General features: G+C 39.4%; 1 protein-coding gene across 1 annotated transcript; it reads left to right on the top strand.

Annotated features, from left to right (window-relative positions):
- Positions 1-221: 221 nt before the first annotated feature.
- LOC143847356 (vacuolar-sorting protein BRO1-like) lies at positions 222-17,554 on the top strand. The gene is made up of 8 exons (XM_077356162.1): positions 222-1,088; positions 2,347-3,297; positions 5,161-5,250; positions 7,242-7,310; positions 8,738-8,878; positions 11,908-11,956; positions 16,574-16,677; positions 16,761-17,554. The coding sequence occupies exons 1-8, from the start codon at positions 435-437 to the stop codon at positions 17,298-17,300; spliced, it is 2,598 nt and encodes an 865-aa protein (XP_077212277.1). The 5' UTR covers positions 222-434; the 3' UTR covers positions 17,301-17,554.
- The last annotated feature ends 841 nt before the right edge of the window (positions 17,555-18,395 follow it).

The raw sequence follows: 18,395 nt of genomic DNA, 5'->3' as shown, positions 1-18,395 counted from the left end.
GGTTGTTCAAAGATGGGCCCACCATTCCACCAACAGTTTCTGTTGGGCCCACCAACTGTTCCTGTTGTGTGTGTGGAGAGAGAGAATATCAGCGCCCCTCTTAAAATACTAACAGACAAGATGGATCAGCGAAAATATCAAAATATGGTTGTGCTGATGTCATTTCCCATAATTTCTCATGAAAACGGTGACAAACGTCAACCAAACAAAACAATTTTAAGATCCAAAAACTAAACTAAATGTGAACCAATTTGAAGAAAAAAGAATCCAGACTAAAACGTTCCATGAAAAATGATATTTTCAATGTGTTCACCGTTTCTTTCCCGGCACAACCTCTCTCAACATCTTCTCTGTTGATATTCGCGCAGAAAACAAGAAAGGAGATTGGGTAAGTGCGTGTTTTCTCATTCTGATAATCGCCCTCTCCTTCTCAAATGACATCTCCATACCAAAACGTAATGCTCGCAATCCACGAAAAGAAAACAACCCCAATCGAACTCTACAAACCCCTCCGAAACTACATATCCCTTCACTACTCAGAACGTGAAGCCCAAACCCTAGAAGACGATCTCCAAACTCTCCGCCAAATCAGATCCGACCTAGAAAAATCCCTTCCTCTCTCCACCGAATCACGCCGTGATCTCCTCCAAACCTACTTCAAATCCCTCTGTCTAATCGAATCTCGCTTCCCAATTTCCCCAGACAAAGACCATATCAATACCCTAACTTTCACATGGTATGATTCCTTCAAGAACAGTAAGAAGGCTTCTCTACAAAACATTCACCTCGAAAAAGCCGCAATTCTCTTCAATTTAGGGGCAGTTCATAGTCAGATTGGTCTATCGGTGGAACGATCCTCGGCGAATGGACTTAAAATTGCTTGTAATTCGTTTCAAGCGGCGGCCGGGGTTTTTTCGTTCCTCCGGGATAATGAATCCGGCAAGGCCGTGCCGGCGACTGTGGATGTTTCCGCGGAGTGTGCGGCGATGCTTGAGAAGCTTATGCTCGCTCAGGCACAGGAGTGCTTCTTTGAGAAGGTTATTGCTGATGGAAAACCCTCTGGGCTCTGTGCCAAGGTCTCGAGGCAGGTTAGCTGAATTTCCCTTTTGATTTCTTCTTAATTTTCAATCAGTTGTACTTTCTGTTATTTTCCAATGATGGGTCATCTCCAATTAAATGACAAGTTTGGCTATTTGTTTTTTTTTTCTTTTCGAAACAGTGAATTATTCCAAAAGCTTAGGCTGTTAGAGTTGGTGTTATTTAATCATTTATTCTTTAACTAGTTGCATCCCATTTTGATTCCTGTTACACCCACTCTTTCTTATTTAGATTATTTTCCTATTTTGCTGAATTTTTTTTTGTGCTGTTTTGCTTTTCTCCATTTCTATACAGTGTAGATGTCTTATGGCAATTGAAAGCCAGGAAATAGTCACATAGAATGCTATCATCACATTGGAGGCCTGAGTTTCCTCAAATTAACTCACAGTTATCCTTTTTTTCTATCCCCTTCTCTATTTTCAGTTTAGAATAGAACAGTTTTGTATCAATTTCTATACTGCGATAGGTTTCCCTCTTATTTTGTTTATGAATGGCAACAAAATTTAATTAAAAAATGAGAAGAAAAACCAAGACTGAGATGGTCGATACATGAACAGAAAAGAGAAGAAACTAACATAGCCATCCCGGGAGGGAGAGATAGAGGCAATAGAAGAAATACCGAGGGAGGGAGGAAATCAAAATGCTCAAACGCCTCCCTAGAAACCCCCTTTATAGCTAACCTATCAGCTTCTCCATTGGCATACCTTCTAACATGCTGGAAGTAAACATTCAAGCCTCCCCTGAATCTCATCAAAGAACAAAGCTAATCTTGATGAATAGACGTGAGAGCCCCTAAGCCATCGGTTACATTCAATGAGTCCCAGTTCTATCAATTTCTTATTTTTCAACCAATTGTACTTTCTGTAATTCTCCAATTGGCATATCATATGTAATTAAATGACAACTTTGGCTATATTTGGTGGATTGTTTCTCACCATTTTCGCTAGAATTTCTTGTTCCAATTGGTGGATAATCTGTAATTAAATGACTACATTGACTACATGGGCTTGGTTTGTTGTTTTTTCCTTTCAATCTTTCTTTCTGCCATAACTTTGTAATATGTGCCTAAGTTTCGTATTGAGTTTATCGCTTAACCTGCCTTCCATGTATTGTTGTTGGTATCTGAAATATGAAATAGTGTGATGAATTTGTCATCGCGCTTTGATATGCATCGTTAATAATTTTTTCTACAGAGATGAAACTGGAATCTATAGAGTTGAAACTGAAACTGTTCAATGACAATGGCAGGTTGGCCTTTACTACGAGGAAGCGTATGCAGCTTTAAATGTTCAACCTCTTAATCAGCATTTTGAACGCACCTGGGTTTCTCACGTACAGTTAAAGGCCGCCCAGTTCTATGCCGAAGCTTGCTACAGGTATGGCTTGGAATTACATGAGAAAGAAGAGATCGCAGAAGAAATCGTGCGATTGAAAAGTGGGATCAGCACACTGGTTGATGCAAAGAAATCAGCTAAAGGGGTTGCTGCCTCGCTTCTTGAAGCAGTTTCCAAGTTGGAAGCTAATCTAAATCTCAACCTGGAGAGAGCTATGAAGGAGAACAATAGGGTTTATCTCATGAGGGTTCCAGCGGCCAGCTCCTTACAACCTATTCCAGCAGCCTCTCTGGTCAAGTCCACACCCATGAATGAAATCTTGGATGCAAGCAAAGAAAAGATGTTTTCGGCTCTTGTTCCGGAAAGCAGCGCAAAGGCTCTTTCTAAGTATACTGCGATGGTCGACGATATTATTCGTACACAAGCTGAGAAATTACAACAAGGGAGTGAGATAACCAGAGTTAAGCTCAAGGAAATGGACCTGCCAGATTCAATTCTTGCGTTGGAAGGGAATTTAACCCTACCCATAGATCTTAAAGAAGATATAGAGGCAGTTCAGATCGTTGGTGGTCCGTCTGGTTTAGAAGCTGAGTTGCAACAGCTTAGGGATTTAAGGAGGGTGAACCAGGAGCTGCTGGTCCAGACTGAAGAGCTTCTCCAGAAAGAAGCCGCGGATGATGTTCAATTTCGAAACCAATTTGGGACACGGTGGACTAGACCCCAGTCCAGCACATTAACAAAGAACTTGCAAGATAGGTTAAACAGATTTGCTGGAAACCTAAAGCAAGCCACGGAAAGTGATGCGCGGATTGAGCGTGCTGTAAGAGATCATTCAGTCCTCATGGCCATCCTTGACTGCCGGCCGGTATTTTTGTTACTTTTTTCATGTATGTTCTTGCATAGGCCCTGTTCGTTTAATATTATGCCAGCCGATTGTGAGTCCAAAACCAATTATTGGACTTCAATTTGAGTCCAATAATTGGTTTTGGACTCACAATCGGCTGGCATAATCTCAAACAAACAGGGCCTTAGAATCTTACATAAATCTTGCAAGCTTTTGATTGTGGGATGGCCAGTTGATATTATGTTTTTTTGGATCTATTGTATACTTGTTTGCTCTTACAAATATTAGGCTCTAGCAGTTTTCTTCCCAAACTCCACCTCCACAAGGGGACACACCCTTGTATACAATCCCCCTCCGAGGACGTTCTTCTTCGTTGTACCACCATCTTGAAGAAAGAAACTCCTTTTTGCAACTCCAAATACAAGAAGGAAAAAAATGAAAAGCTTTCAAGCCTCTTTAAGGCATATACAACTCTCAAGCTCACAATATTCTCCCAATGATTGAAACTAAATGCTTAGGAAGATCCTCTTGACAAGAAATGAATGCAAGTTTAAATACACAAGAGGTTTGAAGAAGGATCCTTTTGATTTTCAAAGAAGAAAGCTCTAGGGTTTGAAGATTTAATGTTTAAAAGGTGTAAATGAAGGTCTTTAATGGTGTTTAAATAGCCCTAGTTCATTTAGGATTGTTCACGGGCAAAACCATAATAAACCGGGTAGGTATACCTACCCTGCGCAGGCCCCAACGGCTCTTTTGCCAGTCCACCGAGGTTGCCCGCCCTTATCAGGCGCTCTTTTTTATTTTCAAAATTTAACCGCCGCGGTCGACCGGGGTCACCGCGGTCGCCCGCTGAGGGCTACCTGTCCGATAAAAATTAAAACAAAATTGGTTTAAAAACATTACGTGGTTGACTTGCCCATGGCGGTCATAAAAAAAATACAGAAATAATTTCATTTACTGCAACAATATCGATATTTTATGATATTTTTATTTTATATATTTGTTCTTAATTTATATATATTTTATATATTTTAAAATAATTTTTTTTTTCATTTTTTCCGATATAAACCCGAAAAAATAAAATAAAATAAATATATCTTGAGATTATCCCTTGCCGAGAAATTCCCGAGAAAGTTATAAGTGATATAGTGTGTAAGTAAGCTGATCTTTCCCCAAAACTTCTATTCTATCACTGGATCTTATAGCTTAAGTTTCAGTGTTTGTTAGATGAGGGAATGGTTCTGAACTTATCTTATTAACACAAACTCGTTTTATTCCGGTACCAAATGGCTGAGAGTTGTCAATTTCTAAATTTATCCTTTCTGCCTCACTCCTTCATTGGCACGGTGGTAAGATTCCTCAATCTCAGACCTTGCTTCTTTCCAGACCAATATTATCCTGCCTCGTACACATTTCTGATGGACACATAATGACCCAATGCGCTTTATAGCGATCATATTCATGAGAACACATATCTGTTCTCAACTTTGTTTTTGTAGATTGAATTGGTTTTAACCACACCTGAAAAATTATTGAATCCATTGACTTCTATGATTTTTTCCCCTACAGCTGCAACATCATTTTTACCTTTGCCTATAAAGCCTGAGGATTTTTTTTACCTTCTCTTTTTATCGTTTTAACAGAAGGGGGCAGAGATTGCCTCACAATAGCAAGTCCATATGAACACCACCCTTGGTCTTTGTTTGAAGGTGTTATAAACTACATGATGTTAGATATCTCAATTGTTAAACTGGTCATTTATCTTAACCAAATGATAAGTTACTTTATTGATGTTCATATGCTCTGTACTATGTATCATTGGGTTTTGTGGTAAGCCCACGAGCTTCCTTCTTCCCTGATTTTTATTTCTTCTATGAGCTACAGATAGAATCCGCACTTCCGAGTCTTGCAAGGCCAATTATGTCTTTGGATGGCAATGAAGATGCTATTGTGGGAACCTTGAAACAGAGTTTGGTAATTTCTTCCAAGGCTGTTTAGCACATTTTGTTGCTTTTCTTTATAAATTGTTGCAGGAAACAATTCTCCCTGTAGTTTTTTTTTTACTAGTAGTTGGTACAATTTAGTTGTACACCATGTTCATTCACCATGCCACTTATCAAAATAAAAATTGTAGCATGTCTTTGTGGCTACTTGAGGTAGAAAAGTGGCAAATTATTATTTGCCATTTCAGATAGCTGCATCCTTGACCATTTGCTTGATCTAGTTTGTTGTGTATGAACATGGATGTCCTTCAAACTCAGGTTCTAAACATTGCATGGCCAATTATGTCTTGATTTATCTGTTCATCTCATCTCTTTATCTATTCAAAAGTTCTTTTTATCTACCTCACAATGTTGAGTTGTTATTTTGAAAACATGTCACGACGCTCATATTGTGCTCTTTTTAACTTTTATTTCCAACAATAGCTGGATGTACGTAAGAGGGCGAGCCTTGGCGCAACGGTAAGGTTGTTCCCATAGTTTTAAATTTCGGCCAAACTATTTCGGTTTGGATTTCGGCCGAAATTTGGTCATTTCGGCCGAAATGACCGAAATTTAAAAATAAATTTCGATTTCGGTAGGGTCCGAAACCGAAACCGAAATTTAAAACCTTGGTTGTTCCATTGTAACCTGGTGGTCACGGGTTCAAGTCACGGAAACAACCTCTCTGCAAAACTGGCGTAAGGCTGCGTACATCTAGCCCTCGCCAGACCCCCAATGGCGGGAGCCTCGTGCACCGAGCCGCCCCTTTTTTTTTTAGCTGTATATATGTACATTTTCAAAAAAGAAAGAAAAAAAGAAGAAAGAAAAAGTAAAAAGGAAAAAAAAAAAGAAAAAAAAAAGAAAAAAAACTGGATATATGTAGGCTTTAGTCTAATTATGAATAGTCTAACTTTTGTTCTTCTAGAGGCGTTTAAAATGTTTTTTCCCTTCTTTTATTAAGAGAGAGGTGTTCAAAATTGTGAACATGAAAACTCCTACCATATGTTCTTCTATGGAAACTCCTAACATGAAAACTTCAATGGAAACTCCTACTATATGTTCTTGTCTGGAACATATGGAAAGAAAGAAACAATCGAATATTTGGCGAAAAGATCAAGTGCGTGGATCGGATTGGGATTGAAGTGAAGGTTGAACTAATATAATGGGTGAAGAGCATCAAAGGGGAACATATGGAACATGGGAAATACTTAGGAATTGGAGCGCGGTTATTTGGGAAAGAAAGCTACCAATCAAAACCACCCCAAAATGGGTTCCTCCTCCGATGGGTTGTATGAAACTTAACTTTGATGGCAGTTCGATAGGAAATCCTGGAATGGCTGGGATCGGTGGAGTAATCAGAAATGAGCGAGGAAGTATAGTAATGTCATACTCGGGACCAATTGGCGTGTGTGATGCTAATGAGGCGGAAGTAAGGGCTCTACTATTTGCCTTAAAATGGTATTATAGCAATTTCTCCCTTCCACTGATTGTTGAAGGCGATTCATCTAATGTGATCGCATGGGCCACGGAAAAGTCTAAAGGGCCTTGGAGACTTCAGAATTATATTGCGGAAGTTATGGACCTAATAAGCTCGATCCGGCAAGTATCAACCATAAAAGGCGTTCGGCAAATGAAGCGGCGGATGAACTTGCAAAACAAGGCGTCATGCTGGAGTCTATGCGGATTTGTAACCCTGATAATGTAATGGGGAATGGGAATGGACAGTCCTAGCTGTGCTTTTGCTTTTTAGATCATTGTAACTTTTGTGGGCTCTGTGTCTTGAGGCCCTTTTGGGGACATCTTGTCCCCTGAATGGTTTCTCTTTTGGATTAATAATAGTCATCTTTCAAAAAAAAATAAAAATTGTGAACATGAAGTTGTCAAAGGTGATGTCCTACTAAAAATAGTTGTCTCTTGAAGTTTTGTTTAGTAACCATCTGGTCATACATCATTTCTTTTGTAACACATCCTCATCCTGTGCAGAGGCAATTGGAGACACTTGGTGCACAACGGGCAGCTCTTGAAGATATGCTTAAAGAGATGAAAAGGAAGGTGCGCTGGGTCACTGTTTATAATTCTTGTTATTAATAAGTTTCTCATTTCAGGTTCTGGCGAATCTTGTCTCTGAAATCATTACAATAGGTGCACATGAATCCTCATAAATGTCTGGTCGTGCTACATCTTTCCTATTTGTGACTAACCAATTTTGCATGCTTTGGTTGCCTGAATCCTTTTATGTGCTTCTATAGCCTGCGCTTAAGGATTTATGAATTTACCACTCTATTTGATTATAGGAAACACTTTGATTATAGTAAACACGCTTCTTTTGTTGCAATCAATCTAAATCACAGGTTTGCCCGAACGCTTTCACCTACTTCTGCCTAGTCCCTATGTCTTAGATGCACCTCTGGGTATAGTTTGCTCTTTCATTTGGGAACCTGAATAGCTTGTAACGGGTTCTTTTATAAATTTGCTTCTTTCTGAAAATACAAACCTTCAAGCATCAGTTTCTGAAAAGGATGACCAGGTCGTGAGAATCGGAAAAATAGAGAGAGGTGAATAGATCTGTGGGAGAGATGATGTGCGCGAGAATGACTGGAAGATGCCTTTGCCCGATATTTCTTTCTAGACGAAAAGACCACATCCATGGTTTTGAGATGGAAATCTATTTGATAATAAACAAGTGTTTTTTTCCTAATACGGAAAGCTCTATGCACTAGGAAAGAAGGGCATGAAGAAGACGCTTCCTGAATCCTCTCTTCGGTCATCCTTGCGTGAGCAGAGCTCTTATTCCGTTTCCGTTCAAGCATCAGTATTGTTTGGGACTCTAGCAAGTGCTCTGGTCCTTGGTGCCTTGTTATTTATATAATGCAAATTAGGGATATTTGCAGAGATGTATGGGTCTAGTTCTCATATATCCTTCGGAATGCCAATGATATTCATTTTTCTTATGAGTGGGAGATAATCTTTCTAAGCTGTAGCTGTTATTTTTTCTTCTAGTGTTCTTTTTTTTCATTTTTTTCTTCTTATTGTGGGACTAGGTCGTCCGCACTCCTTTTTCCCCCTTGTTTTCTATAAAGTGTGCCATTATGCTTCCAAAAAGAAAAAGCTTTCGCACTCCACATCATTCCTTCTCTACATTTCACAGGGCATCTCTAACTTATCATATGGTTTTACCTTTTGACATGAATGTATTCATGGTGAAGTGGGTTTTCCTTTGAAGAGCTGCACTATTGATTCTTCATAGTAGTGACTTCCTAATAAAGTACCATTTTAGTTTTATCCATGTTCACTTGTAATCAATTGTAGTGAGGAAGATATTTTATTTTTCTGGTCATTCTATTTTTTTTCCAGGTCATTCTGTTTTTAGTCACAAAATAAAATAAAAAGTTCTGATCATTCCGTCATAAAGACTGTTGATGTAGCTTTCATGAAACTTCAGCTATGAACATTCCCTTCCACACTTGTATATATTGCAGGATGATATACTACCCAAGTTGATGACGACCACTGGGTCGTATGAGGATCTTTTCAGGAAGGAGATAGCAAAGTATGATCTTATCTGTGAAGACATTGCCCACAATATAGAGGCACAAGAGCAGTTATTGCTGCAAATTCAGGTTAGTTTATTTCTGTTTTATGAATCAATGGTTCAACATCTTGCCATGCCAAAAGTTTGTTATCCTTTGCTTCTATGCAATAGGCTATTCTAATTTTTCTTTTTGGATTGTATCATCGCATGGTATGTGGGGTAGAAAACAAGTATAATAATGCACTTGCCAAAACATTCTTACCTTTCTCGCTATGAAATATACATGCACTTGCATGGTGTAAGCTTTCCTTTGGTAGACAATATAGGATCTCACAGTTTCCATGTCTTTTACTAAACGGGTTACCAATAGTTTCATACACAGTCATCAGCTTCACCACAAGGTAGAACACATTTGATCATTTGGAGCTTATTCTTGGGGTTGGACTCTAGTGCTTACTGATGCAAACCATACTTTGAACCATCAGGCCCCAAATAAGCATCAATGGGGCACTGAAGCAGCAGCGAAAAGATTGGGGAAAAAGCATCAAAATCAGATTTTGGCTGGACCTTGTTGATGATGTCGGCATGAAGTCTTTATGGCATCATGATGACATCAACAAGGGGCCCGCATAGGTCTATTCATTCTTTTTTTTTTTAAGTTGACAGATTTTATCCAATAATCATGCAATTTCAAGAGACGGGGACAAGTTGTCCCTGTAACAGATTACAGATTACTGGGATAACCCAACATCAAATTAGATGGGATGATTGTTTGGGTATTTTAGGATTTTTTTTGTTATTTTTGTGGAATTGTTTGTAATTTCTTTGGAAGGTTATACAAATTTAGAAAGTTGTTTAAGTTATAAGTTTAAGTGCCGCTTTGGATGCCGCTGAAAAAGATTTGTGTATAATATCATGTCTTAAAAGTTAAATATAATTGTTTGCATAATATGTTACTAATGATTTACATGTCTCTTTGGATACCGTCTTAAAATTAGATTATTTGCAAATAATATAGTTGTACTGGATGCCTCTTTGGATACCCCTATCTGTGGCTATCATTATTATACCACGCAATTTCTCCCTCCCCTATCTGTCTCTCCTTCCTTATGTAGGATTGAACCAAGATAGCGAAAGATATCCCTCTTAGGTACCTCTTGTCCAGTCATATGTACTACATCCTCACCCTGCCTCCTTACATTACTAAAGTTGCACTCCATATACTTTGTCTTAGTCCTGCTCAGTCTAACCTTTGGATTCCAAAATAGTTCTCCATAACTCTAACTTAGCATTAACTCCTTCTTTGGTTTCGTCAATTAATACTATGTTATCTGCAAATAACATACACCATGGCACCTCGCTGGGGATACCCTCCGTTAGTTCATCCATAACTAGAGTAAAAAGATAAAAGAAGTCAAGATATGTGATTAAAATTAAAGAGATGCTAATTGGGTTGGAAACCCTGACACACACACAGACTTTATATATAGGATACTGCACATTAATGAATGATTACTTGATTTCATGGTGTAGTGAGAAATAGAAGACAATGGCCAGTACTAATGTAGAAACTGAATACAACACCATGACCACAACTATGGGATAAGCTTACATGGCTAGACATCTCAGGAGCTCCACCTGAGATTAGACACGCACGCGTTGTATTGCAACAACCAAAGTTCCATCAACTTGTTACAAACTCCTATCTTTCATGCCAGGACCAAGAATGCCAAGATTGACTTCCACTTCATTTGTGAAAAAGTCAAGAACAAAGAATCCTTTCCATGATATGGTACAAGTCAAGAACAACTTGTACATGTCTTTGCCAAATGACACACTTCCTACTATGTCTCAAAGAACATGTTAGCTTGAGGGGGAGTGTTAGAAGTGGTTGATTTCCATGCGCGTTTGACTTCTAATTTAATTTTCATTACGATGAATAGAACTGAGTTTTAACTCTTATTTGAAATCCCTCTTAATTATCTCATTGGATTCATTACATTCTAGCTAGATTTTACAGAGACCACTAGGAGTGGATAGGATCGGTGTTTAAGGACATGGATGTGACGGGGAACGCGGCCAAGAAAAATCCTTGTCTACTAGGCGTGGACACGGCCAAGAATGCGGGTGACGCGGTCATAACTCGGGAGAGTCAAAGGAGTTTTTATTGACTCCGTAGGGCAAAATGCGGAATGCGGATGTGGTGCAACGTGGAACGCGGCCAAGAAAAATCCTTGTCAACTCGGCCAAGTTCCTTGTCATGTCAACGAGTTTTTAAACACTGGATAGGATCATGAACTTTTATAATATAAAGACCACCAATATGATAATATTTGGAGAGAGGTTTATCCTAACAATCCGACAATAGATATTATGAATTTTAAAAAGGTCAATAATGAAGTATTAATACGATAAAATTTTAATTGTTTAGGGAGGCATTGTCTAGAGGAGTACTTTATGCGATTTTCGATGTTTGAATTCTTATTGAACTCCTTTGGTAATTCTTTTAGAAGTATTTGTGCAACATCGCTCCAAATTATGGTAAAAGAAATTCGAAGAATTTGGACCAATGAATTTGACAATGAAGCTGGGTTACGTGGTGTCTTTGTCTTCATTATAAGCAACCTGATGATTTCTAGTGCTATTGGGACTAGCTATAAGGTAGAATGAAGGCTAATGGATTATGCAGATTCATTTTATACTTGTTATCTGATGGATTAGGGTTTGTATTAGATAAAAAGCTGATTTTCTCTCTCTGTTTTACTTAATGTGGTAAGGCTTCCATTTGCTTCTCATTTTCTTTTTGCCCTTTTCTTTCACAATGTGTTTAGGCCAGTGTTGACTCTTATTTCAGCAGAGAAGTCATATGGACAATGATTACCCAAGTGTTAAAAATGAGGTTCAAGTTGTTAACAGTTTATGGATGCTCTTGAGAAGGTCTAATAGTTATTTGTGTTAAAAGGTAGAAACTGAAACAGAGATGCATTATGGCTATCTGGAGTCACTTGGAAATTTGACATAAACTGTTGAAAGGGGAAATTTGACATAATCTAAAATGTAAGCACTTAATGTTTGAGTTATTATAATGCTGAAAATGTTCACTGTTTTTATCTGCAGGCTCAAAATGATCATTTTGCTACTATCTTTAATCTGGAAGACTACAGAGGTTGGTGTAATTTGTCGTTACGCACAAGTCATCATAGGGAATTGGTCGAATTTAGTGAACATCCTACTTTTATTACTGAATTTATTTTCTATAAGTTACTTATTGGTTTATTGTATGAAATAGGCATTTTATATTGTTCATGAATGCAACTCGGGTGCTTTTAAAGGCCTTGTGAAATTTTTGTCTACATTACCATGGATATGTTTCAAAGGTGTTGAGACTAGAAACTGTAGCTGCTGTGAAATTTCTTTACTAAATAATGTCATGTGGAAGGAAGATATTTACTAGGGGTGCAGCTCAGTTCGGGTTCAACCTGAAAAAAATTCAAGTCGGGTTGGGTTGAGTTCGGGTTTGGGTTGAGTTTTCCCAACATGGATTGAATTCGGGTTGGTGGCTTGGGAAACCTGACCCGAGTGAAACCGGACATTTTTATCATTTTTTTTGTAAGCTTAAAAACTCGGGTCGGGTTGGGTTCAGGTTGAGTAAATGGTTTCTCGGGTCGGGTTGAGACCCAGCCCTATCCGAGTTGCATCCCTAATATTTGCATCGCTCACACATGTACGCATACACGCGCACTATATATAATTTGTGTGTATGTGTGTGTGTGTGTGTGTGTGTGAGAGAGAGAGAGAGAGAGAGAGAGAGAGAGAGAGAGAGAGAGAGAGAGATGCGTTTGGTTTTTTTAGATCGTCAAAGAAGCACATATCACCATAAAAAAAAGCGTGTTTCTCTGCACGACTATGATTCGTCTTGGTAGTTGGCCTGTAAATAAGTTAACCAGATGAAGACTGCTAGACAGGTCATGTAAATATTTGAAGTTGAACCATAGAAATGTAGGGTCAGAAAGGTTATATGAATAACTTTATTGGAGAATGTATGGAGTGGGAATCCCTAACAAACCACCAATCAGAGGTAATCTGGTGCATACGTCACCTGATTAGGTGCTTTTTTTTTTCTATGATTTTGTTTCGTTGATCTGGATAAACGGATTTGTCTTTCAAATTTCTGTCAAGAACCATTAGTATTACAGCACGTTATCACTCTCGTCTTCGACATGCATCACAGATACCTGCATTTAATATAATACCTTGCTTTCAGAATCTAATGTCTAATTAGTGTGCTTAATTTAAAATTTGAGACATTTTATGGGATATCTTCAGTAATTGATACAAAGTTCAGTTTCATTTCACTACTCTCAAATTTCTTATGTTTAAATGATGTTTCATATATTCTGCACCGAAGTCTAAAACCTTGCCTTGGCTTATTTTTCCTTCTGGTAAGAACTTTGTGGGAGTGGAATGCGGAAGCGACAGTTCCTGAAAAATTCAGGAAGACAGTCACATTAGGAGACCAAAAAGAGACATTGATGGAAGACCTGTGGGCCTTGGAGGCTATTGATGATGCAAGGGAGCTCTCAGAAGAGGAAGTCATGAGGAGATCCATTGTAAAGAAAAGATATGAGGAATTGCAAATATTCTAAGAAAAGAAGAGGTTAAATTGAGGCAAAATAGAAAGCATTATGTTTAAAAGATGGCGACGGAAATATGTTTTTTTCCACAAGGTGACCAGCTCGAGAAGAAGATTTTAATTACTTGCATTCAATCCAAGTTGAGGGAGTGGTGGAAGACCAAAAGGAAATCGAACAGGAGATTGTTGGGTTTTATACATGGTTATACTCTAGCCAAGACATGTGGAGACCTCCTCTAGGTGCAATTGAGTTTAAGTCGGCAAGGGATATGTATTTTTTGGCTTGAGCAAGCTTTTCAATGTGGAAGAAGTTAGAGGCCTCAGTTCACTATTGATAGTGACAAGGCTTCTGGACCAGACGACTTCGCTATGTTCTTTCAGGACAACTGGGAGCGTATAAATGGTGATTTATGAAAGTAATGATCAGCAAGGAAGCTAAGGATACCTCTGTTGTTCTTATCCCTAAGAAATTAGAGGCTGTTAAGTGTAATACTTTAGGCCTATTAGTTTAGTGAGAAACTGCTGCATGATTTTCTATGACCTTGGCTATAAAGTTGTGGAAAACATAGGGGAAGTCATCTCCCCAATCCAGGGCTCCTTTGTTGGAGGGCGCCAAATCTTTGATGGGGACTTCATCACAAAAGAATATTTAGATTCATGGAAAGAGAAAGGAGATAGCAGCCTCATATGCTAGATTGACATGGAAAAAGCGTGCGACCACGTAGAATTGATGTTTCTATCTTCTTTAGCAAGAGTTAAAGAGGATAGATATAGGGAAGTGTTTCCCATTCTTTTCTATTTTGGTTAACTGCAAATCAGCTGGATTCTTTCAAAGTAACCATGGGCTTACGAAGGCAATCCCTTGTTATCTTTCTCATTCACCATTGTTGGGAAGGCGTATAGAAAGATGGTGGCAATGTCAGAGTATAAGGGGTTGTTTGAAGTGGTGTCAATGGGGAGAGTTGATCAGGAGGTTTGGGTATCCCACCTCGAGTTTCGTGTTTTGCAAGGATTCAGAGGCTCAGGAGGCTTTGTCGGTTTTGAAGGTTAACATTAAAAGAAACTCCACGACAGGCTTCAACTTATCTGGGGAGAGGGTGGCTTTCCTTGCTGATCACTTTGGGTGCATAATGGATGTCCTGCCCATGTCTTATCTTGGCTTACCTTTAGGAGTTTGTATCCCATCGTAGACGATGTGGGCCCCTGTGGTTGAACAATTGTATTAGACGTCAGCATGATGGAAGAAGAGTTATTTAATATTTTTGTGGTAGAATGACGCTAATCAAAGTGGCCCTACCAATCTTCCGACCTACTCCATCTCCTTGTTTATGATTTCCTGAATGGATTGAGAAGATTCAGAGGGAGGGAGCGAGGGGACAAATGGTAGAAGGTATGCAAATATAATAATTCTGTACATTCATTAGTAGAAATGAGGTAAAATATAATCTCAACCAACAGGTAAAGAACAACAGGCGGTCTTTAGTATAGGCTGCTAGGCGCCATGCACTTTACTATCATTATGGGGGTGGGTGGTGATGGGGGTGTCCGTCCTTTGCAAGTGTAATTAGTCAGGGTACTCAGATTGTGCCAGATGGCATGGAAGCAGGCCGCACTGATGGTCGCTTTGAGGCGCCGTTTTGTCTGGAGCATATGAAACCTGATACTTGCAACCTTAGGTTCTTCTAATCTATTGGGTTTCTATGAACCATGTTGAGAATGACCCCGATGTCTTTACAGATTCTAGTGAGGTTAAGAACTTAAGAGTGGGCCCCGCTGACTGGTCTGCAAATCTTCAATTCCAGACTTGAGAGCCACCCCTACTGTTTAAAGGTGACTAAACCTGCAATCAATTGGCGATCCAACTATTGGATTTCTTTGGATCCAATGTATTGGGTATCTGCGGATAATGGTGATAACGGAATGCTTGGGGATGACTGCATTTTTTGTTGACACGCCTTTCTTTATTTGATCCATCCAACGAAATGCACTTCATTAGTACTTACATCCATAGTTTTTTATTGGCTAGGCAGAATTTTACTGAAAGTGCGAGAATAGGATACAGCAGTGGGGCATAAGTCTGATAGAAAAGAAGAGAAAGAGCTAGAACTGGAACAGAGTTAACCAGCCTAGCCTAAACAAAATAATAGCAGAAAATAAAACCAGATCAACCAAAGAGGAACGAGGATTTTACTGAAATTTATATTGTGGGTACTCTGATCACTAATGCATCCTCATCCAAAAAGTGACCAATGGCCTCTGGGGAAGTAAGAAAGATCTGAGAGCTAGAGACAACCTTACTCACAAACCCGTCAGCTACCCTATTACCTTCCCGAAATAAGAGTAATTTTCCAAGTCAAACCGGTCAAGGGCGCCAAAATTCTATTAACCTTGGTAGAAAATATTATCAGAGTATTTTATTTCTGGTTGATGGGTTCACCACAAATGAGAATCACTTTCTAACCCTAAAGATCGGGACTGGATATTCTAACCATGAAGATCTGGACTGGATCTTTCTTGCTCAAGAAGACGACCATAGAGGGCTCCTTAAATTTCTGCTACTGCGTTAGTTTCTTTCCCTACTTTCACACAGAATCCCAACTCTTCTTTTCCACAACAGAAATAGCATATGGATGTGAGTCTGAAGGCGGAGCTCTCCAACAGAATAAAAGGATTCCACCAGATGTAGCAGATTGTCTCCTGACAGCATTCCAAGCATAATTTTCCTGCTAATCCCAATTATTGGTTCAGTTTATGCATGACGAAAAGGAGCATTGGAATGGTCTTAGTTCCCAAATACTCAGAAATACAAAATAAAAGAACAAGGAGTTAGCGTAAGAATGCCATCAGTGGAGTCGAACCAAAATCAATGTATCAACTGTCTTCCAAAGGGGGAGTGCTGATGAGGAGGATTTCCCGAACTTCCTCACTAAGGTGGGTAGGGTTCATCTGGGATGCATAGCCATTGTATGTTCTCTTTCCTCATCTTGGAAGGAAAACCCTGCATGTATATGCTTCCATGCCAACTTTTAAAGAATAATTTGCTTGAGTTTTTGGGTTATGTCTTGCCTTTATGCATGAAACTATAATTCCTACGGGGATCCTGTAGTTCCTGCCTGTAATTTTTGTTGATTCGTGCAAGTTCCTTACCAGCTTCTCGTGAGAAGAGTTTTAAACAAATTGCTGCTGCCATATCAAAGTTCCGAGAAATCAAGGAGAACATCAATGAGGGGCTGAAGTTTTATGTTACTCTTCAGGTATGAACTATTTCTCACAGCTTTTCAGTTTAGCTCTGGCATGACAGGTCGAGGAATAAGAACCTACTTGGGCTTTTCAACAGGATGCAATCGCAAACATGAAACAGCAATGCAGCGATTTCGTGATGACCAGAAACATCCAGTGTCGAGAAATGATCGAAGATGTGCAACGGCAAGTGGCAGGTCTGAACTTTGCTGATGGAAAAGGTGGTTACAACCCCTCTTCTGCGAGACAACCACCTCCTCAGAGGGCTTTCTCACAACCGTCAGACCTGCAAAACACACAATATCCTTCTCGCCCACAAACATCTTACTACCAATCTGCAGAACAGCCGATGGCCGGATTTGCTCAGCCTCATCCTTCATATGGCTCATCACAGCAGCCTCCTTACCATGCACCGCCGCCTTCCAGTGGTCACTACCAGACTCAACAACCAGGGGGCCATGAGTATGGACAACCTGCTTATCCGGGGTGGCGTGGGCCATACTATAACGCCCACTCGCAGCAGCCTGGATCGCATCCTCCACCCCAAATGCAGCAGCCTGGATCGCATCCTCCGCCTCCTTACACCATTCCATCACCATATCCTCCTCATCAAGGTGGTTACTATAAGCACCAATAGAGCATCTTCTGATTCGATTTATCTGCTCATCATGTTCTTCACTTTCTTCCATTTTGTTTTGTTGTGTGTTTTCATTTTGTTCATGTACCTGTATGCACCTTGCCCCTAATATCATTAGATATGGGTGCGCATATTGTATATTGTATTTAAGAAACATGTGTTGAAAGATGTTTGTATTCTTTGTTATACTATACTGAATTGTTCCGACTTATTTCTAATAACACGACAGTAGCATGTCCATATTCTTGAATAAAGGCTTCATTTTGTTGTGCTCTTCGTTTAGAATTTAAGCCTCATGAAGTGTATGTCCTCGGAGATTAGCGTGTTCTTTGGTGCCTCGTCCCTTTTACGGTTATGTGGGAGATTTGGCTAGAAAGAAATGCTCGAATTTTTTTAGGATAAGTGTGCCTACCCCTGCCTTCTAGCTTAGAAAATCAGATTCAATGTGGCTGTGTTAGTCGTCGCTGAGATTTTTGGGTCACTCCATGTAGTGCTTTAATAGGGATTAGAAGACGATCTCAAAAGGCACCGCTCAAATGAAGAAGATATCAGCTTTTTGGAAAGCTCCTCCTCCCATTATTCTTAAACTCAATATTGAAGGTTGCTCCCTTGGCAAACCTAAAAAAGCGGGAATTGGAGGTGTGTTTAGAGATGGCAATGGTGTCTTATCATTTATGCATTTTCAGGTCTGACTGGCTTAAGAGACTATGAGGTTAAGTTTCAGGCTATCCACCTTATTATGAGCATTTTTAGTGAGCATATGGAAGGTAAGTTGGAGGTGAAAAGGGTTACGAACCATCATTATTTTTCGTATTTTAATTTCGTTTGACGAAAAATGGGTGTAAAACATTTTTACGCCCATAAATGGGCGTAAAATATGTTTTGCAGCCATTTTACATTGAAAGAAACCGAGCAAGGCAAAAAATCATCGCATAGCATGGACTGACTGCTACATGTACGGTGATCATCTCCGTTCGGAATCGGACCTGGATCTTTGGGTTTTGCTGTGATAGTCGCTGAGGTCAATGGTCCTGATGCCTATAGACCACAAAATTTTGCTACCAATTTTTTTGCTTGGTTAGATGAAAATAAAAT

Source organism: Tasmannia lanceolata, unplaced genomic scaffold, assembly GCF_043159265.1.
Source record: "Tasmannia lanceolata isolate RefF3 unplaced genomic scaffold, GAP_Taslan_0.1 ptg000015l, whole genome shotgun sequence".
Lineage (NCBI taxonomy): Eukaryota > Viridiplantae > Streptophyta > Magnoliopsida > Canellales > Winteraceae > Tasmannia > Tasmannia lanceolata.
The sequence above is the reverse complement of the archived record's forward strand: the minus strand, read 5'-3'. Positions and strand labels throughout refer to the sequence as shown.

Coding starts and splice junctions, on each gene's coding strand:
- LOC143847356 (XM_077356162.1), top strand. CDS start 435: ATGACATCTCCATACCAAAACGTAATGCTCGCAATCCACGAAAAGAAA. Junction 1,089..2,346: donor GTGCCAAGGTCTCGAGGCAG/GTTAGCTGAATT, acceptor TGACAATGGCAG/GTTGGCCTTTACTACGAGGA. Junction 8,879..11,907: donor AGTTATTGCTGCAAATTCAG/GTTAGTTTATTT, acceptor TTTTATCTGCAG/GCTCAAAATGATCATTTTGC.